Source organism: Lepidochelys kempii, chromosome 7 (genome assembly GCF_965140265.1).
Source record: "Lepidochelys kempii isolate rLepKem1 chromosome 7, rLepKem1.hap2, whole genome shotgun sequence".
Taxonomy (NCBI): domain Eukaryota; kingdom Metazoa; phylum Chordata; order Testudines; family Cheloniidae; genus Lepidochelys; species Lepidochelys kempii.
Genome location: NC_133262.1, coordinates 124,835,972 through 124,862,979, shown reverse-complemented (window position 1 = coordinate 124,862,979; position 27,008 = coordinate 124,835,972). Strand labels below are relative to the sequence as shown.

General features: G+C 52.9%; 1 protein-coding gene across 1 annotated transcript; it reads right to left on the bottom strand.

The window, feature by feature from the left end:
- Positions 1-4,329: 4,329 nt before the first annotated feature.
- LOC140915104 (uncharacterized) lies at positions 4,330-26,954 on the bottom strand. Its single transcript, XM_073354594.1, has 2 exons — positions 26,809-26,954; positions 4,330-18,408 (listed from the first exon to the last, which is right to left on the bottom strand). The coding sequence occupies exon 2, from the start codon at positions 18,339-18,341 to the stop codon at positions 13,845-13,847; it is 4,497 nt and encodes a 1,498-aa protein (XP_073210695.1). The 5' UTR covers positions 18,342-18,408; positions 26,809-26,954; the 3' UTR covers positions 4,330-13,844.
- Between the last annotated feature and the right edge of the window lie 54 nt (positions 26,955-27,008).

The following is a 27,008-nucleotide window of genomic DNA, read 5'->3' as shown; positions in this document are numbered from 1 at the left end:
GCCTCGCTGTCCCTCCCCCGTGTGCACCGCGGGTGTGAGCCGGGCCCCACCCGACCGCCCTGGGGCAGGGGCTGCCCCATGCAGCGAGCCAGCACGAAACACCTGTGTAGATAGGGAGGGTTTTTTAAACCTGCAGCTCCCCCAATGTATTCATAGTGGGCAGGGCACGGGAGCCGCCCCAGCCCCCTGCCTGTCTGTCTCTCTGCTTTCTCCGCTTTGTACAGCCCCAGCCCTGGGCTCAGCCCCGCCATGTGAATTCCCATGGGCTAGGGGCCTGGCGGCTGGGGGTGCAGCGGGGGGCTCTGACCCTGCTGCCTTTGCCTGGGGTGGCGGGACGCAGCCGGCTCAGCGGCAAGGCCAGTCCCGGCCGTGCAGCATTGGCTGGAACGGCAGCAGTGTTGGTTCGTGGGCAGCGCCGGAGACAGGCCCCCCCCCGCCGTGGGAGTGTTGAGCCCCGCGCGGCCCAGAGCCACCCCTGCTGTGCCAGGCCCCCGGCACTGCCCCCGCCCCAGGGCTGAGCTGGGAGGACGGCAGTGTTTGGGCTGGCGGCCTGGCCACGTGCCCAGGCAAGCGCAGGGCCTGCTGCGGTGGCCGTGAAGCCAGGCTGGGCTGTTCCTGCCTGTGGGCGCGGCCGGAGCCGGAGCCGGGCCGAGTACCGAAGGGAGCTGGGTGCTCCCTCCCCCTACCAGTTAACATGGGGCCATGTGTCACTGCCCTAGTGTTTGTGTGACAAGGGCCCGGGGGGTGGGGTGGGGCGGGACAGTGAATGGTTGAACAGCTGGGCTATTTAACCCCCTTTGACCCCAACCCCCCGGCCAGGCTTGGCCGGCGCAGGGCCCTGCACGCTGAAGTGTGTCGGGGGCAGGGCCGATAGGGCCAAACCCACACTGCCCTGCACCCCCTTGGAACAGGGCACTTGAAAAACCAGGGGCTTCCTGTGGCTGGGAGCCCAGCAGCTAAGTGCGGATGAGGCCCAGGCCGAGGCGTCCCGTGTGAGGCTGGTGGCACCAGCTGGCACACTGTGAAGGCCTGGTTGGGTCCTGCTCTGGCGTGGGCAGGAAGCAGCCCCACAGAACTCTGGGGTGGAGCCAGGGATGAGGATTTTAGGGCGCTGGGCTGAGGGAGGGGGGAGTGAGGGCTCTGGACTGTGGGTGCAGGTTCCAGGGTGGGGACAGAAATAAGGGGTGGGAGAGAGGGCTCTGGGCTGGAGCAGGGGGTGGGTGTGAGGGCTCCGGCTGGGGGTGTAGATGCTGGGGTGGGGCTGGGGATGAGTGGCTTGGGGTATAGGAGGGTACGCTGGGCTGGGAAGGTAGGAGGGGGAGCAGGGCTGGGGCAGGGGATTGGGGCACAGAGGGGATGGGGGAGGTGCAGGCTCACGGGTGGGGCTCAGGATGAGGGGTTTGCGGTGCAGAAGGGTGCTCTGGGCTGGGATTGAGGGCTTTGGAGGGCAGGAGCAGGATCAGGGCTGGGACAGGGGATTGGGGTGTGGAGGGAGGCTCAGGGGTGCAGGCTCTAGGCGGCGTTTACCTCAAGCAGCTCCCGGAAGCAGCGGCATGTTCCCTCTCCGGCTCCTATGCAGAGGCACGACCAGATGGGTCTGCACACTGCCCTGTGCACATGCGCTGCCCTCGCAGCTCCTCCTAGCCCATGGGAGCTGCGGAGCTGGCGCTTGGGCAGAGTGCAGAGCCCCCTGGCTGCCCCTACACCTAGGAGTCGGAGAGGGACATGCCGCTGCTTTTGGGAGCTGTGCGGAGCCAGGGCAGGCAGGGAGCTGCCTTAGCCCCACTGTGCCACTGACCGGACTTTTAATGACCCGGTTGGCGGTGCTGACCGGAACCGCCAGGGCCTCTTTTCGAGCGGGTGTTGTCAGAAACTGGACACTTGGCACCCCAACAAGGGGGGCTGGCCCAGCCCATTCGCTCAGCAGCATGGGGGCTGGACCAATGTATACTGGGGGTATTGAGAGGCTGAGCCATTGGGCCAGACTGTAAAACCTGCATATAATGGAAACCACTTCAAGCCGGGGGTGCCACAGCCCGCCCCCCACCGCCCCCTGGGCCCAGCACTTATGTGTCCCTGGGGGCTTTGCAAGGTGAGTGGAGATACCCCAGGCCAGGCACTTACCTTGCTGCCAGCACAGCTCCCCTGCCCGGTCCCCCAGCTGGGGGCCATTGCTCCTGAGACGCACCCCTGCTGCTTTCCCACTTCTGCACCTGTCCCCGTTTCAGCCTCAGCGCCCCGGCCCGGGCTCCTCTCGCCCTGGGGGTGGCTGGTCCCCGGCTCATTGAGCCGCCCCCCCAGGCAGTTCTACATCAATGTACCAGACACCACGGGCTGGCTGCTCCAGGTCATGGGTGCCAGCTGCCGTTTGCCTGGGCCCCATCGCTCACCCCGCCCCGGGGCACCAGGGCAGTTTGCAGCAAGTTCTGTCAAGAGCTTTAATTGCTGCTGGCTTCTCCCCCGACCAAGCAACCCACCCCCGTGTCCTGAGCCCTCCGGCTGCCCGCTGCAGAGCCTGGCAGGGCCGCGCCGTGTTTCGCCCACTGCCAAGGCTGGGGTCATTTTCTGTTGCTCGTTGTAAGCTAACCTCTAAAGTATCTCTTTATACAGAATACTTACAGATTCTAATATATATTTGTATTTCAGTTTGTTACAGTATTTTTATACGTTCAGGGCAAGCCCAGGCCGGCTCGGTGGCCACTGCGGCACCGCTGCCGAAGGCCCACAGCTCTGGTTGCCTGTTTGTTTTTCACGCGTCGAGCTGCGGGGTTGAGCCGGGCCAGGGAGGCGCCCTGCGTGGCCGTGTCTAGCAGAGGCCGTATTGTTTTAGAAGCTGTGTGATCTTGTCGCTTTGTCTTCCACGTGAACATGACATTTATTCCTTCCGCGATGCCGGCTGGTCTCATCTTTCCTGCTAGCAGCACCGGGCCGGTCCCCTGTCCCAGGACGCCCACCAGCGCCATGGAAAGGGCGTGCCCTGGCCCAGTTTAGGCACCCTTGGAGCTGGGATCCCCACCCAGGACCCGTCCCGCTGCAGCCCGCAGCTCCATGTGGAATACTGCCCGGTCCCCAGCGCTTTCCACGGGCCGCGCCCTCGGCACACGGCACCGGCGGTGCACAGCCTGTGGGCAGCCGAGACACGCTGGCCGGGATGTGGGTCCCACTCAAGCACGGGGCTGGGGTGAGAGGACTAGGGACATCCAGAGCCACAGAAGGCTCCAGGGACACACGTCACAAAACAGCCCCTACCCCCAGGGGCACGGGGACGAGGGGTGGTGCTGGGAGCAGAAACCAAGAGCAGCAGCATGAGACAGGAGTAGCTGGGGTGAACCAGGTGCAGCAACCCCTCGCACCTGCCCCTGCTGGTGTAGGGGCCGGGGGCCCCAAGGCTCGGGAGTCAGAGCCTGATGACATGCTGCAAGAGGGGGCCATGGGAAGATGACTCACGGGAGGACCATGCAGGCTCCCAGCAGGACAGCCCCAGTCACAGAGGGCGGGTGCTGGAGCTGGGCCCCGCAGAGACTCCCTGGGTGCAGGGCCAAGCCGAGAGCAGGAGCCTGGGCCCTGAGACTCCCGCTGGCCCAGCCGTGAGCTAGGCAGGGCCTAATGCGAATGCCAATGGCTGTGGGCCTGCAGCACCCACCCGCGCCGGGCCCTATTCCCCGTATAGCAACCCTTGGAATTGGTGAGTCCTCCAGGCAGGGCTGCGCGCCTCGCAGGGGTTTCACGGCTGCACCAATATCCTGCCCCTGGTTGGACACTCCCAGCTCCCACCCTGTGTCAGCACAGGGCCACCAGCCATTTTGCCAGCACCGAAGGGTCAGGGTAGGGCTTGGCTGGGTCCAGGCTGGAGTGGGATTGGAGAGACGCTCTGCTCGCTGACGGCAGCCCCTGGCTGTTCCCTCTTCATGTTCCACGCGGAGGGAACACATGTTCCACGTGTTTAAAAACCCCCGTGCTCGCGCCCCGTGTGCTCTATTGAGAAGCCGCTGGCAGGGGCCTGGCATGTCCTTGGGAAGGAGGCCCCACTCACACGGGGGTTACATTGGACTTTGCTGGTGATTCAGGGATTGCCTGCCATTGCTGTGGTCTTGGCTGGGCCCCAGGCACGTCCTGTGCCATTCGCCCCATGGAACCAGCACCACGCCCAGCTCCCACAGCCTGGGCGAGGGGGGGACACATGGCTGAGGGGGTAGCACCAGCAGAAAAGCAGGAGAGCTGGGTGATTTTTTTCTGCAGCTGCTAGGAGTCAGGAACTTGAAGAGACTTGACACCCACCAGACCCATCCACTTACCCCCCAGTTACCACACCAAGCAGGCTTTGATATCAAAGGGAAGTTTAATAAGCTGCAATAAAATAAGGACCTTTAGAAAGCTCGTTGGGTCGTTATCAACAATGTCTAAGGAATTAAAGAAAACAAGGTGGTGGGAATCCTGAAGGAGTTTAACCAGTAACAAGAACACAACTTCTCCCAGAGTTGAACAGGAAATAAAACACAGGAACACAGAGTTCACAATGTCACTATTCAGAGACTTGAGACACAATTCAGATCACTCCAGTTCTTATAGCTCTATGTATTGTTTTAAAGCAACTCAATATAATTCTATTTTGTTATATACACTTTCCAAGGTTCTTCAGGTGAGGTATGTAAACATTAGCAAATGAAAACCTTGTTCAACACTTCCGACCCGCAATTCACAGCAGACATTTCATTTTCTCCAGTCATGCTGAAGTATTTCCTAATACCCAGAACAGAACGGAAATGCAGATCCAAGCCAGATCCTCAAACCTAGACAGTCACCAGCCTGCAGTTCTCATAGCTCTTTTCTAAAGTTCACATTGGTTAGGCTCATACATACAGTACCAGACAGGGGGTGGCAGGGGACTTGTATGGTCCTGGGCGTCTCATATCAGTGTCATGGGGAAACTACAAAGTTCTACAAGGGTAGCAGATGTAGATTCAGAAAAACATTTTTGTTATTAAAAAGGAACTACCATTTCAAAGTTGACAAACACTTTAAAAGGGAAAATTACTGGTTTCTACAATGTCCCGAAGGAGGAAGTTTGAGGGGCACGGGGGAGAGTCCTATGTAACCAAGAAAACCAATCTCAGGAAACAAAAGTTTGGGAGCTTTCATAAGATTCCACTGTCTAAAAGATCAGAAGTTAAATGAATAGAAGCACAAGACGATCCAACCTAACTCCTATGCGCCACTGCAGACAGCTTGGGGGCTAGGTTTGCTCTGCCTGGGGGCTAGAACCAAGAAGTACATCAAGGACAAAAAGAGTGAAAAAAATTCTAAACACATTTATAAATACAAAACCCTAGAACAAAAGCTACTAGCAAAGAGCCAGGGGACATTTGGGAGCCATCCTGGGCAGGTCAAGAGGAAGTCTGGCTAAATGCCTTAAGAACATCAGCACAACACAAGAACCCGGCGGGCAGGTCACCTCCTCTGTGCCTGTGGAATTACGTTCTCCACAATCAGAAGAGCAGACACAAGATGGGGACGTTAGTTAAGAGGTCCTAAGTTGCAACAGGCTAATAAGTAGCTTGGTCTGTCCTGGCCATTTTAGGGGATTCCTAAAATAATCAGGGGCTTTGCCGCAGTCAGATGCCCACTGGAAAACAAGCCCGTTGCCAGCTTTCCTCCCCGGACTCCCCCAGCTTGTGTCGGGTCCAGCCCCGCCACCAGGTTCGTGATTCCCTCTCATAAGGAGACAGTGCACACAGAACCATAAACGGTGATTCTAAGCTACGAGGTCCCCATGCAAAGGCAAGCCAATCTGCAGCAAGATTCCCCACCCCCTCCACGGCCCCTGGAGACTCAGTTTTACTGACTTGAACTTATTACTAAGAATCTTATTGCTTATGGTGCCAAGGCCTACTGAGCCCAGAGCCCAGCTGAGGCGGCCAGGTCCTGCCGACTACCTACGACCAGCTTTAAAAGATGAGATGAAGAAAAATATTTAATGCTTTGACTTTTTAATGTTGCATCATTAAAAAAAAAATCATCCCACTCCAGCACAGGACACTGGCCTGGTGCTTGCCTTGAGCTGAGTCCAATGCGAGGCAATGGCCCTCTGCGGCCACGCACCGGCACTCGGAACACTGAGCTGCAGAAAGAACACAAAATAAATATAAAAACTATTTACAAGCCTAGTTTTTGTGAACTCCAAGTGGGAGGAAATGCCTCAGCCTGCCCTAAAAGCTTATCAAGGAGCTCCACGTTTCAATGGCTAGCTCCTGGCTACTTTACCCAGCACTGGTCATTCATATAGAGAGGTACTCTTACACACAGACACTTAGAAACCAACCACAACTGGAGGGACCATGTGCTGAAAGGGTCAACAGAGGCCATCAAAACCTTGCAACTCAAGTTCTCAGACTGCCGGGACCTGGAAACTGCCAACGTGCCCAGAGACACACCCAACACCCTGGCCCCCGGCCTAAAGGGAAGGCGACGGACGTGCTCTTGAATGAGGGGAAGTCCAATATGGTGAGACGGGGGAGACCATAATGTCTTCCAACCCTAGGGATGATCACAATGCAGACTACAGCTCCTGAGAACATCTTAGCCCAGATGACTCATGTCACAACCCCAAGCTAAAGGCTCAGCAAAGGGAAGCGGACGAGCAGCACAGGGACATCATGGTGAGCAAAGGGCTGGGCCCAACTAAGCGCCCCTGGTTTGCAAAGCTCCGAGCGGCACAAAGCCAGGACTTTCTACGGTCAGCCTCCGGGAGGCCCTGCCTGCGTTGGGGTGTGCTGCATGCGGATGCCTGCGTTCGGGTGTGCGGATGCGCTGGCATCAAAGGCAGCTGGGTCCAGCCCGTTTTGGACATACTGCACAATCAGTAAATTGGGCTGGGACGTTCAGACTGGGAGGAGCCAGTGACGAGGAGAATGTAACTCAGTGGGGCAGTGACCCATTCTCTGCCTTGGTTTTCATGGCTTGGCCCCATGTGTGGCTGGCTCCTTTAGGTGAGCGTGCCATGCGTCACTGGGGACAGGAAACGGACCTTCCACTACCAGCAATAAAAACAGCTCAGCGCAAACGAGGTCCCGTCCTTTTCTGATTGTTTTAATTCCTCACAGCTGCACCCAGGGGTGGTGACAGAGCTCTCACAACTGACAGTAATTCCAATCGTTCAATCTACCAGGACAAAGAGCTGAAATTTGGGCAGGTCCTGGGCCTTGTTCACCTGCCAAAGGTGCAAAGATACTTGGGGGCCGAAGACAATCTCCATCCCATCAAACATGGGACAGCCAGGGAACAGCAGGAAAAGATTTTGCCTCAGGAGGTTTCCAGGACAAAACACGACAGTTGGGAAAGTTTGGTCCTGTTACCACACGACTGGCAGCTCTTTCCAAAAATTCCTGGTAAATCGGTGCTACCGAAGTGGCTTGGGGGGAGGTGTCTGAACAGAGCAATACTATTCTTTACACAGTAAACCTTAGAGAGGTGGGTACAAGTGGTGGGGGGGGGGAGAGGTGTACACACAGATACCCCACCCCTGCCGGGGGAGACGCTCCCTACCAGGGACCATCTCCCAGCTAGGAGCAGCTGTTGGAAGCCGTTCAGAGCCCTAGCGGTGCTTTGGGGTCTGATGTAAACATGCAGGACAAATCTCACTTGAATTCAGCAAAGTGCATGTCACCCACACTGCAAACCAAGCCGTTCCCTGTAAGATGCTACGTTACAGATGCAGTGGGGCTGAAGACACTGCATGGTGAATAAATTGAACCCAATTGGAAAGGGAGAACAATAGGAGGGCTAGCCAGAGAAGATGTATTTAAAGAGGAGATGTGACCAAAACTGGCCAGTTGATGTGGTGGAAATGTCCTGGGAGGCTGTTCCAGATGGATGGGGTTGCAGAGAAGTATTGAGTTCATCTGAAGGGAGTTGGAAAGCGAGGGAGGCCAGTGCTAGACTAACAGGAAAGGTCCAGGAGAAGGTCTGGGGCCAGCCGAAGAGGGTGTTTTTTAGTGAACCCCAGGATGGTGATTTTGTGATGGATCCCAACCTAAGGAGAGTCAGGGTGGTGTTTGAAGCTGGGGGTGACGTGTCCTTGTGGCAGCCGCAGCTTTCTGCAGAGGCCAGATGGTGGGGTTTGGGGAAGATGGAAGAGCAGGCCGTTAAGATGAGGAGTCCCAAGGCTGGAGAGCTGAGTGGCCTTACCGCAGATGTGAGAGGAGAGCGCAGAGTTGCAGGCCAGGCCAGGCCAGGCATGGAATGAAGGCAGTAAAACACACTGCTTATCATCATCCATTAACCAACATCGGCTCCAGCTCCTCGTGTCTTCACTCTGGGAATGCTGCAGGAATTTGAAGCTGGTGGTTGCAGAAAGCTCACTGCCAGCCCACCCACGCGCACGGTCAGGCTGCGCAGAGTAGATAGGAGGAGCACATGCACCTAATTAACAACAGCAGACAGGTTCTGTACAGTATCATCTGGGTGCATGTCCGATCTCCAGCCCACAACAGTACATTACAGGCCTGCGCCGAGGGGAGATGAGGAACAGTGTGATGCAAAGATGGCCGGGGGGAAAAAGAGGCTAACACCTGAGGCCTGGCTGCCCACACAGCTCTGCCCCACAGGAAAAAACAGACCCTGCGGTTTCTAATTCGTCCCTGCCTCAGAATTGCCAAAGAAAGCCAGAGCCCAGTGCCCAGGACGACGAGCTCGACTCTGCACTTTGGAAGCTGTGGTGACTACGGGTGTACACGTCAGCTTGCGCCCAGCGACCCAGGAGAGGTGGACAGGGGAGCGTGCACGTTTGTGTGTCTCCCCCCGAGCACTGAGCCGTAGCAGGAGTCCATAGCAATGGGGACTGAGAATGCCCTGTGGGATTTCCATGCCCTAAAAGCCCACACAGCCCATGTGGACAGCGACTCTGCCGGTTAAGAGGACTGTCTGCAGCTCAGGGACCAGCAAGGGGATGCTGCTGTCTCCGCCCAAAGGCTAACTGCTTGGCCATGACTGAAGGGTCCACAGCGTTGGGTGGCCTGTAGTCCTGTCATGGCCACTTCCTCACAGGCCAGGTCCCCCCGTAACCCCTCCCTGCCATCAGCCCCTGGGTGTGCTGGCAGAGAACGCCCAGGGTTTCACTGGCCTTCCCTTCCACAAGAACGTGCATGCGGGAGGTGGGGCTGCTCCAGGCCCCGCTCCGCACACATCTACGAGTTTCAATGCCCAGCTCAGTCCATGGGGCTAGCCCCTACAGCGTCTCCGGCCAGGGCCGAGAGGGACAGCTTAGGTGGTGCGCTGAGTCAGCACAACAGCTCCATTGGCGAGCTGCTGAAGTCCAACTCCGGGCCTTTGAGCTGGGTGAGAGAGGAGAGGGCGAAGGGGCCTCCTGGCTGGGTCAGGGTTCCCTAGGCCCTGAGGAAGAGCTGGGGCCTAGTCGCTCTGCAGACAGGCTGCTCCAGGCACGCAGGCCCACATGGCCAGGCTGCAGAGCCAGAGTGGGAGCTGTGTCTGGGAACGGTGGCGGAGAGCTCTGGCTGCGTTCATGTCGGGGCTGCTTGCTTGTGATGCAGATGTGCTGGGAGTGAGCGTGAGGTTCAGAGGAGAGCGAGCAGGTGCTGGGGGCAAACGCTTGCTGGTAAATAGCTGCGAGCTGTTGTGGGGGGGCAGCAGCTCGCTCTGAGCCGGAGGGTTTACATTCTCAGACTCACACAGTTAGCACTGAGGGTACCCAAACGACTGAAAGCTTCCAAATGAACCAGCGTGGGGCGGCTGCGGCAAACGGTAACGTCTGCCCCACACCCCTCCCATGAGGGCAGCATCTGTCGGGTTAATGCAGCAAGAAAGCCAGCTGCGGGCCCTGACTGGCACGGGGACGGGAGCTGCCATAGGAGAGGCCCCAGGAAGGTTACATCAATGCTGGAACGGTGCAGCTGGGCCCTTCCGAAGGTGTGGAACAGTCCTGGGCCCCGCCAGCCGCTCAGGGCAACCTTCGAGGCACAGCAGCCTGCCTGGCTCCATGTTTCACCGACTATACGCAGGGCTTTGACCCACCGCATCCCAGTCTCACTCTCAACTAAATAAATAAATAAATAGGGTTTGCTTTGCAGCTGAAAGACCTGAAATTCCTTTTGCAGCCTCTCTCCTGATTTCTACAGACACAAACGTGTGCACACACCCACCCATACACACAGTCCACTAGCCCTCCCCTCCCTTCCCCTACACTGTCCCTACAGGCTAGAGCTAGACACTCCCACATTAAACACAATATGTACAACTCCTGATTAACACACTGCCGATAATCCAGCTCCCACTAAAAGCAAAGGGCGTCTTTCCACTGCCTCCTCTGGGCGTTGGATCGGGCCCCTGCTTTCAGCACTTCATATCTGTCGGGGGACACCAACATTTCCTGTAACACCTTCGGACACAGGTTCTAGGTCTAGGAGCTGCTTGGACCCACGTGACAAACACCCGTACTCCTAGCCTGTGCTGAGCTGTGTGTATCCGACCCCTCTGCCCACGGCAGCAACGCGCCCCGCCCAGTGAGGCATGGCACAGCAGTGTTGCCTTCAGCTGCCCCAGCGGCACTGCTGAGTCCTGTGTACCCCGGCAGGGCTTAGTGCTCTGAGTTCTGGGCTGCCTTCTTTTAAACCTCTCAGCACTGAACACACACACACACACACACACACACGAAGGGGAGGTGAAAGGACACAGGCAGGGGCCTGCAGGGGAGACAGGAAGATTTTCTTTTCTTTATGTAGCTGCCTGGGGCGAGAGTCTCCCCTGTTTCCAGTGACTGTGTCCTAGCTGGACACCACTGGCAGGTGGGCATGGCTGCCCCATTTGCAGGACGGGCACACTGGCCAGTCTCTCACCCCAGTCAGACTCTAATCCAGATATGCCACGAGTAATGTAGCCAGGCCCCTGGGCAACGTCAGGCAGTGCCCTCAAAAGTCTGCTGGGCAAATGTTTCCTTCTCCCGTAGAAAGGGACACGAGGTCAAAGGCAGGGCAGACAGCGAGCTGACCTGAACCAGTGACAAGCTGCCGCGGGAACCGTCAGGCCTAGAACCATGCCCTCGAGCCCGCCCATCATGGCCACGGTGCACACACGTGCAGCTAGCCTTGGAGACCTAACAGGCGAGCTGCAGCACTCCGCTGTCCAGAAGCGCTATTTCAGCTCACTCTTGTTCTCCTATTTCTGTCACTCCCCAGCCTGAAGCTGGACATTAAACAAGCCTACAGTTCCTGGCGGGTTGTGACGGCTACACGTGACTAGCAGAAAGCTCTGAAATTCGAACCCCACAGAACCTACCAACTTTTCTTCACATGCTGGCATTCATGAGAAAAATGATAGGGAGGGTAAAGGGTTTATTGGCACGAAGTTGGATAGCGCACGACAACAGAGGTCCTTGCACACGGGCGTGTGCACACACACACACACACACACACAGTGTTTCTTTATGAAAGCAGTCCAGACTACAGAAAACAAGAAGATTCTAGATCAGAATTAAAAAAAAAAAAAAAAGAGCCAGCGTTCCCCTGTAACAGCTGAGGACCAATCCTTCACCGGCAGGCACAGTCCCCCTCTCCTTAAATGCCTTTAGATCTGTTCTGTTGCAATGCCTGACATATTTAATATGCACAGTAAAATTAAAGTCATCGATAACTTCATATTAACCTGTACAGGGCTGGCAGCCACAAAATAACTGTCCAGCATTTTCTTTATTCAGCATGATTTAAAAAATAACAGCTCCTTAAAGGTCAGTGATTTCCAAGCCCACCTGACCCTGGGCTGTGGCTGCAGCACCCCCGTTGCGGGTGCCCGCCCGTCTCAGCACACGGCACTCTCCAGAGCATGGGGAGCGAACTACTGCACTGGAAAAAGAGTGCCGTGGAGTCCCCAACGCTTAGTTTCATCCCCTGTCCTAAATGGATCCAGCAAGAGATTAAAGACAATTAATTATCCACTTTCTGCCTCCAGTAATGAGCTTTGGTATCTGAGGTTCAACGCTAACCGTGAAAATCAATTCCTCCGCAAAGCAGCCCGCTGCACACCCCAAAAGGCATGCTTTTCTCTGCAGGCAGTAAAGCTCTCTGAGGGGAGGGCCTAGTGTAACAAAGATATGCATGTATATTCAGATCTTGCTAGGACAATGGCGGCTGGAAGCTATTCTCCAAAGGTCAGGAGATTTCAGAGCCTTCACAATCAGATTTCAGGTGTTGAACGTAGTGAATGGAAGGAAGTTTGCTTAGAAACTTGTGCAAACAGCCCTTCTTTTGTACCGGCTTGAAGTGGAGCTTTTGAAATAAAATGGCTGGCCTTGAGCTTTTAAACTTAGGCACAGAGTGGGAGCTGACGCCATCATCTTACAGCTGCTTACACAAGGGGGAGGGGGGGGAATTTTCAATATAAAACTCCCCACCCTCACCCCAATTAGCTCCACCGCCAATGTGTGCTGTGGGAATATGATTATTTGCATTTCTAATAGGTTTTACTGTGTATCAGCTGTTACTCTTAGTGTTTCTCCACTGGAAACTATTGCTTGACCTTTAAGCAGTGCATGGTTTGTGTTGATTCGACCCTCAAGGATATGTTTGCAAGCCAGTGCAAGGCAGGATGTACACACTGCCCGGGCTGTTCTGACAGTGAGGAGAACTATCCGATCCTAGACTCTACAGCACACCACAACACTGGCAGGAACCAAAACAGCTTCATTTTATTTTAAAATGAGATTGAAGTTAATAAAAAAAAAGAATCGGATACTTTAAATCTCAGCATTATTCAAAGACAACATTAAAAATTTTGCCTTAAAATACAGGTGTTCTGTGGGAGTGGGGGAGACAATGTGGGGAGGCTAAAGATTTCCCTTTCACACAGACTGACTAAATAACGAGCGGAAATCTGCCCTGGCTTTTCACAGGAAGGAAAATACCCGATTATGAGTGAAAAGCTACTGTCAGAGAAAGTAGAAATCCACATGGAGAGGTGATATGAAACAAAATGCTGATCGGAGAGGGCGTTTTGCCCAACAGTCAGACACAGTGGGACTGATTCATCCCTGATGTACTGGAGATCCCCAAGGATGAGTTCAGCCCACTGTGCCTGCAAACAGCGGGAGATGCTACAGAACTCGCCAAGCAGTATATTCCAAGCAGTAACCCCTTTGCCACGTCGGTTTTGATCAGACCACACTACCTCAAGGCTTAAGAAGCAGCAGAGTAGAAATAGCTGTCTAACCCTAAAGACCATAAATTATACACAAGTGGCCAACAATTAATATTTTGAAACAGTTACCAACTGTCTAGCCCACCACCTGCTGCTAATGAACAGAGTAATGACCAATTACCCCTTCCCTCTCTGGCTAGAAGAAAAATGCTTTTGGTTTTGCTTCCAAGGTCACTCACAACCAAACAGTCAGGATGTTTAATGCAAAGGGAAGGGTTTGTGTACGCGCCCCTCAAAAGGCTGCTGAAAGCTACTTTATGTGCATGAAGGTGGTTTCCTTTCTGCTACAGTACAAGTGCTTGTGCATCAAGTATAAAATGCAAGCCTCCAAATCACACAGACTAGCTTTTTTATTTATTGGTTTAAAAACGATAAATAAGGCACTGTACTTTTAACTAAAACTGCCTGGTTCCAAGCTTAAAACCCAAGGAACATTCGAATTGCAGGAACTTCCCTCCTCAACAGTGGAGACAGACAGCTCTCCTCTCTGTCTGAGACACACCTTCTGACGCCTAAAATCACGGGTGTAATCCTTTAGCTGTGGATTTTTAAAGGCTTGCTACAGCTTATAAAAGCAGCTTTAGTTAATGCATGATCAAGGGTTACTACTGTACAACAGGTTTACATGGCTGCCATTCTCTTGGTTATTCTGCATCCAGTCGTGTTCGCTTGCTGTGTGCACAGTCAACTTTTGCCCTTAACTTTCTCTTGCCCTGGGACGTGCTGCTCTCTTGAATTTTCTTCATAGACCTTGTCAGAGTTTTCCCACCGCTGGGCTTCTGCTCAGCTGCTTTCTGTGACCTGGTAGAGGGCTCCCCCCTCAGTTTCGGCTTTGCAGATTTTGTGAGCCCTTCCTGGCTGGGCGGGGCTGCAGCTCTTTTGACGGGGTTCTCTTTGACTTTGGGGATGGGGAGCCTGCCTTTGCCAAGCTGCCTTTTTGGGACTCTCTTCTCTTTCGAAGATACCTTTTTCTCGAGCTTATTGCTTCTTTCCATGGCAGCCTGCTTTCTGGTAGCAGGAGTTTTCGGGGGAACCTCGGAATGTTTTACTTTGCTGCCCTTTTTAGCTGGAAGGCGGTCTTTACTGGAGGAGCGAGACAGCTCTGGTACAGTGTTCTTCTCCCGCAGTGTTCTCTTCTTCCTGCCTGACTGAGGGTCAGCTTTGGGCAAGGAGTCCTCCTGGGACCTGCTTTTCCCTTTTCTTCCCTTCACTGCTGCTTCCGCTCGCATGGACTTAGCAGGAAACACATCTGCTTTGACTTGCAAGGCCAGCTTTGGAGACATCAGTGGGTTGATGCAGACACTCTTCCGGCTTTGCTTACTTTCCACTGAAGGATGATCAGCTGCACTGTCTCCCTTTCTCTCATTCTTTGCCAGGCGGTGCTGGGCTCGCAGTTTGCCCCTCAGATTGGAGTATTTCCGCAGGATCCTAGTGCTGGCCTGCGTTGGCAGACTTGGAGGGGGCTGCATGTTTCTGTCTTCACCAGCTTCTTCTGAGCTAGCCTCACAAGGAGGCATCTGGTTGGGACTGGCAGCTTCCCCGGGCTCCGTACTATCAGTGTTCTCCCGAAGCCTGGCCCATAACTTTTGATTCTTCAAGTTATTTTTAGCAGGGGTAGTTGCAGCAAATTTCTTGAGGTGTTTTTTTAAGCGTTCAGCTTGCAGCGAGCTGGGATATAGGCTGGAAGAGCAATACTTCTGCAGGGGGATCTTAATGGGGGGAACGTCTCCTGGGAGACGGGTATTGAGTTTCTTCACAATGACTAGTGACCTGGTTTCAGTTGTCTCCAAGAACCACCGGCAAATGTTGGACAACTTGAAGGCTTTCATAAACAGCATCTGGACAGGGGAAAGCTTTTGAACTTCAAGAGCCGCTCTACATTTCCGGGTTCTTTTCTTGCTTTTCCAAATCTCTTTCAGCTTGTCAGCTTTGTTCTTTGCTTTGGGGGCTGGCTGTGCTTCTTTTTCCAGCTGAATCCATCCTTTCTGAACTTTCACATACTGGGCATTAAAGTCAGCAATAAGTTCCTGATTCTCTTCCTCAGCACACCACTCCACAAACTTTGGTTTGTCCTCAGCCACTGTGTCCACCTCCTTCAAATCTATGGGGTCTTTGTTCCCTGAACTGCGTTCTTCCTTCTGGTTTTGATTTGCTTGCAAAACTTCCATTCCTGGAATATTCTTTTTTGCAGTGTCCACAGGGGTAGGGGTGTGTCTCAAGTTGTAAACTGGGTGGGCCAACTTTTTATGCTTCCAAGTCTTTGATGGGAGGTGTTTGCTTCCACTTTTACTACTGGGACCTGTAGGCGAATCAGTCGGATCTTTATACTGTACCTTTCCAGCATCTACAGCATTGTCTGGGTTCTCCACATCACCTGGTTTCTCATCCGATTGCTCTGCATCCTGTACACCTGTTCCACTTTCCCTAGGAAGGAGAACACTTCTCTTATCAGAATTAGCCTCTACACAGATCTCAAGCATCTCCCCTGACTTACTATGGCTGGCGTTAGCAGGGGGGGCATCTTTCGATGACCCTTCTCTCTCTGCTGCACCATCTTTTGCCAACATGCTTTTGTAAGTTTGCCTAGTAGTAATGCCATTTTCGTCTTCTCCCTGCTGCATGGGCTCTCTCTCCAGGACACTCCCAGTGCCTGGGCCCTGGATGTTCTTCAGCAGTGTTTTGTGGAAGCAATCCTTTGGGAAGCACACGGATGCTGCTCCATCAAGGTGCACCTCCCTCTTAAAACGCTTTGCACCGGGACTTTTAGAAAGCTTAATCTGAAGACAAGGAAGCTGCAGAGAGGTGGAAGAACCAGACTTTTCAGCTCTGCCTTCTGTGGGTGGCTGGAATTGCTGGCTGCGGAGACGCCGGTCTGATGCTACGTGCACTCTCCTGCCTTTCTTTTGCTTCTTCTCTGGGTTTTCTTTGGACAAGACGGCCCCCTTGCCATCCGTTTCTGAAGTGTCAGGTCCTGGTGGCATTTCGCCATTGCCGTTCTCTCTCTCACACAGCCTGTTGCTATCTGGTGCAGTCTCACCTGCCAAGATTCCACTGAGCTCTGCAATAGTTGGCATGGTTTCCCCTGGCTCAGGTGGGCCTTCCTGCATCTCCCTGACGTCAGCTTCTGGGTCAGCAGGAATGCTTTTGGTCACATCAGCAGGCTGCAAGCTAGCAGGGGGCTCGGCCTCCAAACTAGCAGGGGGCTCAGCCTCCAAACTAGCAGGGGGCTGCATGGGAGGATCCAGGTCCATGCTGGCAGGGGGCGTGGCAGGAAGCTCCAGGTCTGTACTAGTTGGGGGCTCTCCAGGAAGTGCCCCAGCCAGCTCCAGGTCTAGTCCAGCAGGAGGCTCAGGGTCCATGCTGGAAGGAGGCTCTGCATGGTGCACCAAGTCTGCACCGGTAGGAAGCACTAGGTCCACGGTGGTAGGAAGCTGCAAAGGAGGAGTGGGGTCCAGGCTGGCAGGAGGCGCCGGAATAGCTTGTATTTCTGAGCATGGAGAAGCTTCCTCCCTACTAGCAGCTTCTGGCGGAGAAAGAGATGTCAAATCTGCAGCCTCCCTGCTGCTGTCTTCTGTGGGCCCACAGCCCCTGGAGAGGTCAGCACCGCTGTTAGCTTGCTGGAGAACATTAGCCTCCACGTCTTCCAGCGTCTGGCACATCCTCTCCTCACTTCCTTCAGCAGCAGAGGGGCCCACGGCTAGAGCAGTGTCAGGGCAGGAGGGAGCAGACAGAGCCAGCAGTGGCTCAGTGTAAGCAGCTTCTCTTGACTTCAGTGAGCCGCCCTCGCTGGGCTCCTTTTCTGCTCTCTCGTTAGCTTCTCTGCTGGGGGGAGCCCCTTTGGACAGGAGCCCGAGGGAAGCTCTTTTGTCAGCCTCTTGGGCTGCCGCTGAAGGCTCACCTCCAGCGAGTGCCGGGCTCTGCTTAGAGCCCACTAATGCTTCCGTCCTCAGGGCCGGACCATTTCCTCTCTCTTCCACTCGGGAGCTTCTCACCAGCGTGCGGACAGTTGGCAGCTCGCAGCACTCACCATTGAAATAATACCCGCGGGTGCTCTTTCGAGCTGTCCTCCGGGACGACACTGACCGCTGGCTCTCCAGGTGGCATTCAGTTATTGGCTGGCTGATGTAGACAACGTCACATTGGTTGTCATAGTCATTTATTCTCAGTCCCGACGCCCTTTTGTTCTTCCTAGCTGTTTTGACGGACGAGGACCCTGTTTTAGCTCTTGAGCGCCCACTGGAGGCTTTGTGTATCACTGGTACAGGGGCCATCCACCCGTCTTTGGAACGCTCACATGGATTCTTGTCGCCAGGATGTGTGTGGAAGCCCCCCTTAGTCTTTCCCAGGGTATGGAGATGGTTTTCTTGCTTTGGTCTTGCATCTTCTTCGTTTGTTTCTAAATCCTGGTGCAAAGATGCTTTGGAGCTGCACTGTAAAGCGTTCTCTTTGTCAGCTCTTCTAGGAGAGTTCACTGGAAACCCTGAATCCCAACCCTCTTCTGGTAAAGCTTTGAAAGAGTTCTTCTGAGATCCCAGGCAGCTCTCTGAGCTGTCCTCACTGCCATTCACATGTGCCACTTTTACAGCAATGTAGCTGTCTGCTAAGCTCTTGCCTTGGATCTGGTCTTTGTCATCCTCACACTTTCTGACACCAGCCTCTTGCTCCTGTCCAGTGGTATGTCCTTCCGGGCTCCTGGTGCCAGGATGGAAGTGCAGTGAGGAAGAGTTCAAAGTGGTGAGGTATCCTTGGGTGGAACTATCCTTTGGACTAACAGAACTAGTTCTAGTAGCGGAGAGTTCAGAGAAGTCTCTTTTGAAAGCAGTACTGAAATTCTCCGTTCTGTCCATGGATTTCACCTCTGTGTGCTGCTCCAAGGGTTGCCCTGCGGCACGCAGAGGGCTATGAAGACCCACTGGGTCTCTGTCCGAGTCTGAGGAAGTAAGAGGCTTCAGTTCAGAACAGGGAGCAGACTTCTTCCAATTTTCAGTGCTTTGCTGGCTACAACCAGAGCTGCATGTAGCTGCATCCATGTTTTCGGATTCATGTAACGGCCGGCCCTCGCAGTCTGGCTGTACTTCCGTGTATATGTCGTTTAGCACACGAATGAATTGCTTCTGGTGATGTGTACACAGTCGGACCATAAACTTTTCCAGGGGAGACTTCGGCTGATTGTTAGGGTCTATTGCTATTGTCTCCGCTGTATCCTCACTAGAGAGACAAAGAGAGAAACAGTCAGCAAAGCAGAGGACAGAGAATTTGTGTTGTAAAACCTACAGAAACCCTTCTCCTCCCCCTTAGCAGTATATTTTCTCACATGGCAACTGGCCTTAGCGCCCTTGATACTTAGCCAGGGATGCACATAAAGCAATCCACCCAGGAAGGCAAAGCTTTATCTGTTTGCCAGAGAAAGGGGCCTATTACTATATGTTTGGCAGCTCACTCTGACCACTCATGGAGATTGACACTTATCTTCCATGCACGTTCAGATCCAGACTTGCATTTCACTTTGGTCTGTCAGCTGGGACATACCCCCAACCCCACTCCCACAATTGGAAAGGGAAGATTTCAAGTTCTGGCCATTCTGCAGGATGACGCCTGAACGAGGCCATGAACAAACCGACAAACACCAGCCTCCGAGACACTCTGCCCCACGGGCGAGTTCTCCACTGCAGCTCATTGCCATTGACAACCACCTTTGGTTTACTCCCATTGCATACACTTGCTGTGCCATTTACAGGGCTGCTGTCCAAGCCCAGCCCAAGAACCATGGACTTCTGGGGTCCTACGGCTAGATGATCATCGTCTTACACACTCCTCTTGTCTCTAGCCATCTCTAAGATGGGGGTGACCATACTTACCTGCTGCATAGAGGCAACTCGTTAGGATTAACTAGGGGTGAGGTTAAGGGCTTATTAATGTTTGTCCTAGTCTTTGACAGTGTAGTATTAAAGCCATGCTAGTTCCCAATTACAGCTCTTTGAATTTCCACCCATTCCTTCGAACGAGCCTGGTCTCCAGCACATCTCCGGGGTCAGATGCGAGGGGAAGTGGCCTATAGTTTCTTTGTTAACATCTTTCTCCCTTTTAAAAGCTAGAAGTAACAAGTCGCCCCCCAGCCTTCTGGTAGCTGGCCCGACACCAAGGACAGATGTGCCCACGCGCTAATGGAGGCATCACATCCTCTGCAATCCCTTTACATTTGGGTATTAACTGTCTGGACTGGATGATAGTTTGGTGGACGCAATCCAAGGGGTGGCTACAGACCTCTTAGCCCCTTTGGTCCTCCCTGCACTAATGCCCCTCTGACATCTCTGCACCTGCTCTCTGGACCCAGCGAGAACGTCCCTGGAACGCTTGCTCTTACATCCGCCCTGGGGGCCCCTGGCTCAGACCCCTCTCACACGCTGTAGAGCTAGTAGGTTCTGTGCTGTCTGCAGCCACCCCCGGCTCCCTTCTCCTGGGAGTGCGGGGAGCATGGAGGAGGATGCTGAGGCAGAGCGAGGGCAGGTGACTTATAGAAGGAAGCACAGCAAGTCTCGGCAGAGCTGGGAGGAGAACCAGGACTCATGGCTTCAACCACTAGACAGTGCTGCATGTATGTAGATCCAGCTGTTCTCCAGCACTGACATAGGTTACCCCTACGCTAACCTGAGCAAGGTCACTTCTACTGCTAGCTGGCCTGCCCCAGACTAAGCAGAGGGTTGACTATTGTTCCACGCACATGGCCCCCTGTATATACAGTTAGACCCTTTTGTTCCTTAGCCCATCATGTTTCAGTATCTCATTTTAGAACTCAGCATCACACCTAATGTGAGGAGCAGATTACCGCCCTCCCCCTGCCCGCTACTCAGGAGATCTTACACCATCCCCTGCAGCAGCTGTGCTGGCCACTGTCAGAGACATGACACTGGGCTAGAGGGACCTGGGGTCTGCTTCCATCTGCCTATGTTCCCGTACTCCCCCACCCCCTCCAGGATGGGGTCCTCCCTGCAAGCTCTGGGAAGAAGGAACTGCTGGATTCCACTCAGCACACCTGCTGCGCCCTGGAGAATGCAGGTGCCTTTCCTGGGGAAGATCACACAGCTCTTTTCACTCCCCTGAAGGCTCCTCACATGGCTCCAAGGTGGAGCTGAGCACCACAGTGTGTAATGGGTAACACCCCTGCGAGGCTATCCCTGTGTTACAGACAGGCCCAGCGACAGGCCCAGCTGGGGTCACACCGGGAGCCTCTGGCAGAGCCAGGAAGTGAATCAGGACCACTGGTGCCAGGCTAGTCCCGGACTCTCTCTATCAGCCCCTGCCTGTTTGGAGGGCAAGGTGTGTTGTTATCCTGGACTCCCCACATTTAACCCCCTTCCCTCCCCATGGTCCAAGCTACAACCAAACCACATAGGCCTGTGACATAACGCCTGGGTTAAACTGGCTGGATTAGTACTTGCATGGGAGACCTCTAAGGAAATGCTGAAGCGAGGCTGGTGACGGGAGGCAGTCACTACAGACTAACCATCCCTGCATGGTGCTCAGGCGCTTGACTGCCTGGGATTGTTAACAACCCATGGAAAATGGATGGCCAAGCCCTCCCAGCCTGGCCAAGTCACTCCCCAAGTTCCACCAACAATTTCAACTGGATCTGGGCTCTTCGCCGCCTCCTGTGTGAAACAATCAGTGTGGCTGCCAGACCGTGGCTGGGTTTCAGATCAGAGAAGGCTGCATAAGTCAGTCCTGTAAAATGCACCACACAGTGCCATTAGATGGGGGCAGGGGCTGGTTTTGACTAGCCCTCCTAGGTTCCACGGTATTAAAAATAAATAATAATAATAATGCAATTAGCTTCTCTCTTCTTCCTCATTCCCTTTTCATGCTAAATAAATAGCTCTGGTCTTTTTAATCCTCTCGCTTTAGGAAACTCCCCCCCCCCACACACCATTCATTATTTTGTTACTGTTCCCAGCTCTTCTCTCTTTCTGCTGGATCCTGTTTTGGGCTGAGTGGTCACCACTCACTGCGGGATTCGAGGGAAGGGCAGAGAACAGTAATAATGGCTTCTCTGGAGAAAGTCCAGAGAAGAGCATCACAAATGATGGAAGGTCTAGAAAACATGACCTATGAGGGAAGATTGAAAAAACAGGTTTGTTTAGTCTGGAGAAGAGAAGACTGAGAGGGGACATGAGAACAGGTTTCAAGTATATAAAAGGCTGTTACAAGGAGAAGGGAGAAAAATTGTTCTCGTTAACCTCTGAGGACAGGACGAGAAGCAATGGGCTTAAATTGCAGCGGTTTAGGTTGGACCTTAGGAAAAACTTCCTAACTGTCAGGGTGGTTAAGCCCTGGAATAAATTGCCCAGGGGGGTTGTGGAATCTCCCTCATTGGAGATTTTTTAAGAGCAGGTTGGACAAACAACTGTCAGGGATCGTCTAGATAATACTTAGTCCTGCCATGAGTGCAGGGGACTGGACTAGACGACCTCTCAAAGTCCCTTCCAGACTTAGGATTCATACATGTTTCCTGTAATACATCCTAGAATTCTATTGCCGTTATTATATTTTCAATAATGCCCACAATGCACTTGGCCCCTTCTTGACATACATGAAGGCAATGCTCCTGAACCAGAGAGCTTACAGACAGACAAAGGGTAGGAGATGGGGAAAGAAGAGATCAAGCTAGTAACTGGACATGTTAGAAAATACAGTATGTTGCTAACACAATGAGTGTCTGGTCTATGTGAGAGCGCTCTGGAGAGCACTCCCCAGTGAGTATCACACAGTTACTTGTGGGTTCCTAGTCCCTTTTCTACAGCTACTAAACACTGGATTGGTGTCTTCAGTGATCTCTCCCCAGGGACCCTTTGGGTCTGATCCGAAACCCACTGGAGTCTGTGCAAACACTCTCAATGGACTGCACGTGCTAGATTCAAAGCCCTTTTGCACTCCCACCCTCAAGATGTTATACTGAGGCCAATCCATGTGGAAGCAGCTCACACTACTCTTCCCAGAATGCATGACTCTGCACTGGTCTAGGCTGGATTTCATCTGCCATCATGTTTCCTAGTTATCTCACTTTGTTAGATCCTTCTGAAGCTCCTCGCTCTCCTCCCTAGTCTCAGCCACCCCACAGAATCATTTCATTTACAAGTTCAGCATCTTACAACCCACCCCTTAAGAACATAAGAACAGCCAGACTGGGCTAGGCCAATGGTTCATCTAGCCCAGGATCCTGTCTTCCAACAGTGGCCAGTGCCAGGTGCCCCACAGGGAATGAACAGAACACGGAATCATCCAGTGACTCATCCCCTGTCACCCATTCCCAGCTTCTGGTAGTCAGAAGCTAGAGACACTCAGAGCATGGGGCTGCATCCCTGCTCACCCTGGCTAATAGCCATTGATGGACCTGTCCTCCAGGAACCGATCTGGTTCTTTTTTGAATCCACTTATGCTTTTGGCCTTCACAACATCCCCTGACAAACAGTTCCACAGGTCGGCTGTGTGCTGTGTGGAGAAGCACTTCCTTGTGTTTGTTTTAAACCTGCTGCCTGTTAATGTCATTGGGTGACCCCTGGTTCATGTGTTATGAGGAGGAGTAAATCATCCTTCCTTATCTACTCTCTCCACACCAGTCATGATTGTATAGACCTCTATTAAATCCCTCCTTAGTCGTCTCTTTGCCTAGCTGAACAGTCTTAGTCTTTTCAATATCTCCTCACCCCTTCTTCCAGCTCTTTAATATATTTCAAAGAATTGATCCCTGGGCACCCCAGGATTAACCACTGGCTACTTTTTACTTCCCATTTCTCAGCCAGCTTTGAATTCATAATAAGCCTCTCTCACACCCTGGTTACCAAGGGTCCTTACCAGCATTTCGTGTAGGGCTTTAGCAAAGACTTTTGAAAGAGTGACTACATGACACTTAGTAGGTCTCCTTCAGCCACCGCTTTAGCTCCTTCCGAAAACATCTAACAGGGTAGAGAGGCGTCACTTCCCTTTACAAGCGCCAGGGGTATCATTTTACTACACACAGTTTTACTCTCCTTTACCATTGTGCCTTCAGCGACTGCCTGAAAGGGGGTTGCTGACCCTGGTGAGAGACAGATTCCTGGGATCAACGTTCTAAAAGGCACAGGTACAACGTTGGCCTCTCTCCAGGTCTCTGGATAGGAACTGGTTTCCCTGCATGTCAGAGCAAATCCCTTACGCAGGCTTGTCCCTCCCCCAGTCTGCAGAGTAACAATGGAGAAATCGAGCCTTAAACCCCAACTAGAGAGAGGAGAGGGCTGGTTTCAGCCTGACTGTTCAGCGAGAAGGGGCTCTGCAGTGCTTACTCCAACTGAAGCCTACTGCCATTTCACAAGGGAGAGGCGTGGGTTCTTTTACCTGTTTGAAAGCCCAGTTTCTGAGAATGGCAGCCATTTTCAAGCAGTTGGCCAGCAATCTGGCCTGAATTTATAGCACACTCAGGGGTGTGGCTACCGACTAGCCCCACCTGTGTGACACACTCCTTTGCCTACTGTGGAATTAGTGAAGTATGCTCAAAGGAATGCTGGGATGATGGCGGATCAGGAAGTGGTTACAGTGGCAGAACAATGAACTTTTTCCTTGTTAGGATTGGTCTGGGGGGGTTAAAACAATGGTGTTTGTGAAGGAAGACCCTAGGCAGATACAGGATTTATCTGGATCTGCTTGGTATAAGGAAAAGCATGTTGTGGTCTGAAGTTTCTTGCCAGGGACGAGGTTATGAGTCCTCAACGGCCATCTGGGAGCCCTAATCCTGGGAAAGGAAAGGTGGTGATTCTCCCCTGCTTTACGGTAACCTGGACTTGTGCAGTGAGTGTGCAAGGCAGGGGGTGGCATTTTACATCCCCTTTGCACAGTTTGAATAACTCTCTGGGCTGTAGGGTGGGGAAGCAGCAAGTCCACAGAGTCCCCATTCTGCTTGCATCACTAAGATGGTATCAAGCTCCCATTCTTAACAGCTCACAGGGCATTTCTCTCTTCTTCTTTTGCGTAGTTTATTTTATTCCTGGTGTGCAGGCTGGGGGCCTGATTCTGATCTCATTTACACCCCCGTAACTCAGCTGGCACCACTGGGGTTCACTCATAGTTCCATTAACTTGAAGATTTACAAGGGAGAAAAAACGTTTGCATTTTGTAAAGGAAATAAATAAAGGGGGGTGGTTTATCATCAATAAACTGACAGCCCCCCTCCCAAGCCACCCAGGGCCATTCAGCTGTTTCGGGGCATCCTTTGTCCAGAACGCTCCGGTTCAACACTTTCAGTCCTGGGGATTCCCTTCAATATCTCATCTCCAGCTGACCCATCCCCTCTTCAGCTGGAAACAGTAGTTCTGCCTCTGACTGTGGCTCATCTCCCTGGGCTGCAAAGGGTTAACTCGGGTGGAGATCTCTCCATTACCTGCAGCAACATTCTCCTCTTCCTCAGAGCAGATCTATCAGGATAACTTGGTCTTTTGGGTTCCCCTATAGTTTTCAGTGCTGAGTGTAGGGTTATAGGCGTTACGGTGCAGATGAGCTGCAGGCTGCTACTTGCTTCCATTCTCTGGTCTACTGAGGACAGCGGCTCTCAGTAGTTTCCATATTACCTCGCTGCATTCATCACTGATTTATATCTGTTTTGGCAGCACTGTGAACCATGGATGGTGCATGAAACAGACTGGGCATGTGACCCGCTTGGGATAAATGGTGTTTGGGGGGCTCTTTAAGGCACCCAGGGTCCTTTAGGCAGGTTATGTAGATTACTGCACAGAAATCATTCACTTGCTTCGTGTATGAAAAAGAAGGTGGATGGATGACTTGCTTACAGTGTACAGGTTTCAGAGTAACAGCCGTGTTAGTCTGTATTCGCAAAAAGAAAAGGAGTACTTGTGGCACCTTAGAGACTAACCAATTTATTTATGCTCAAATAAATTGGTTAGTCTCTAAAGTGCCACAAGTACTCCTTTTCTTTTTACAGTGTATAAATACCTTCCTGGGGGTATTAGAGGGCTCTTTCATCTAGCAGAGAAAGGCAGAACAAGAGGCAGGGGCTGGAAGCTGAAGCCAGGAACAATTAAGAATCCAGCACACATTTTTAACAGTGGAATGAACTCCCGAGGGAAGTGGCAGAGTCTCCACCTCTTGGTGGCTTCAGACCCAGACTGATGACTCTCTGGAAGACATGCATTAGCCAAACAAGTTAATGAGCTTAACACATGGGTAACGAGGTGGATTATAATGGCCTGTGTTACACAGGAGGTCAGATTAGATGATCTAATGGTCCCTGCTGGCCTTAACCTCTATGACCTTCTCTCCAGGATCTTTCCCCACTTGTCCTCTTTCCCTGGGGATGGAGCTCAGGGGTTTCCTACTTGGATGCACACAAAGAATGTATCACCCTTTCAGGGCGGTCTCTGGAGAAGCTACCGATGAAGTGAGCTGTAGCTCGCGAAAGCTCATGCTCAAATAAATTAGTTAGTCTCTAAGGTGCCACGAGTCCTCCTGTTCTTTTTATGGCCAGGGAGAGTCCCTGCTAATGCAGCTCTGCTACCAGAGTACACAGTGACTGAGTATCTGCCGGGAACACGGGAGCTTCATGTGGGTCTGTGAGGATCACCCTGTTTGGGGACAGGCCCCAGCCAGCGGGTCAGGAACGCAACAAGGGGATCGTCAGAGAGACTGACTCCGTGGGGGAAAGGGCTGCTCCAGCTCTAAGATTACTAGTCTCACCCCAGAAAGTTACAGCAGTACCAGTGGTTGCTGCCAGTCACTCCAGCTCTGAAGCCACTCCTGCCGAGCTGTCACTAGATGTTTTAGTGACCCCTTCTTGCACACACTCCATTAGTTTACTGGTCTGCACCACCTCAATCCCTGCCTCGCTCTGCTGTCCCAGTCACACATCCGGCTCCACGGGCACGGCTGTGTACACAATTTCATGTGTACACGGGGTAGCCCTAGTAGATTCCCTGGCCTGACCCAGATGCTGTCAGCACCTACTAGCTTTCCCTGGGACAGCCCCCTTCTTTTCAGTTTGTCACTGAGGGTGGCAGAGAAATCCAGGGGCAGTAGCTGTTAGCTGTACAAATGCAGTTGTTGCTATGCAACAGTCATGGTGTAGCAATTAATGCTCAGCAAAATGGGCTGTGCTCTGAAGCAATTTGCATAGCTGCATGCTGTAATCCATTTGTTTGCATTGAGCCTCCACTGTTCTGTAGAGTTCACAATCATTCCTTCCCCAGCTCTCACAAAATCCAGGGGCTCTTACACAGGGTGAGCAGACATAAATGATCTAGCCCATAAAAGGCACTTATTTATTTCTCAGTAATAACTAGGGACTGCCCGGGTACGGAGCACGGCAGTGGAGGGCAGGGAGGAAACAACTGATTATCCGCAGTGCGCTCTGTAGCTCTGAGGGGCTCTTCCTTTAACTCGTTTTGCCCTTGCCATTACTGCTCATGGAGTCACCCTGCTCCTCCGGATTTGTACACAGGATGACCATCGCTATGGGCAGCCTCTTGCTGAAGGAGCCCAGGATCCTGTGTGTGTCTTCTGGGGACAGGGAGGAAGAGAAAGCGGGGAGGGGGGCAGTGAGAGGAGTGCGACTGTTTCACGCCAACCTACCTGGAACGCTGGTCTCCAAAAACCTGTCCATTGGCACCGCAATATTCCGATTTCCCACCCCACGAGTCTCTCTATTGAACGGGAAGCCTGGGTCTTTTTTTTTTAAGCCCCGAGCATCAGTTGGATAGATTATAAGTTTACAGGTATGTTTTGTACCTCAGAGGCACAAGAAGCAGCAGCAGAACAAAAGTTCAAGGCTA

What these genes read in the sequence shown, in the direction of transcription:
- LOC140915104 (XM_073354594.1), bottom strand. Translation starts at nt 18,341, where the DNA reads ATGGTCCGACTGTGTACACATCACCAGAAGCAATTCATTCGTGTGCTA.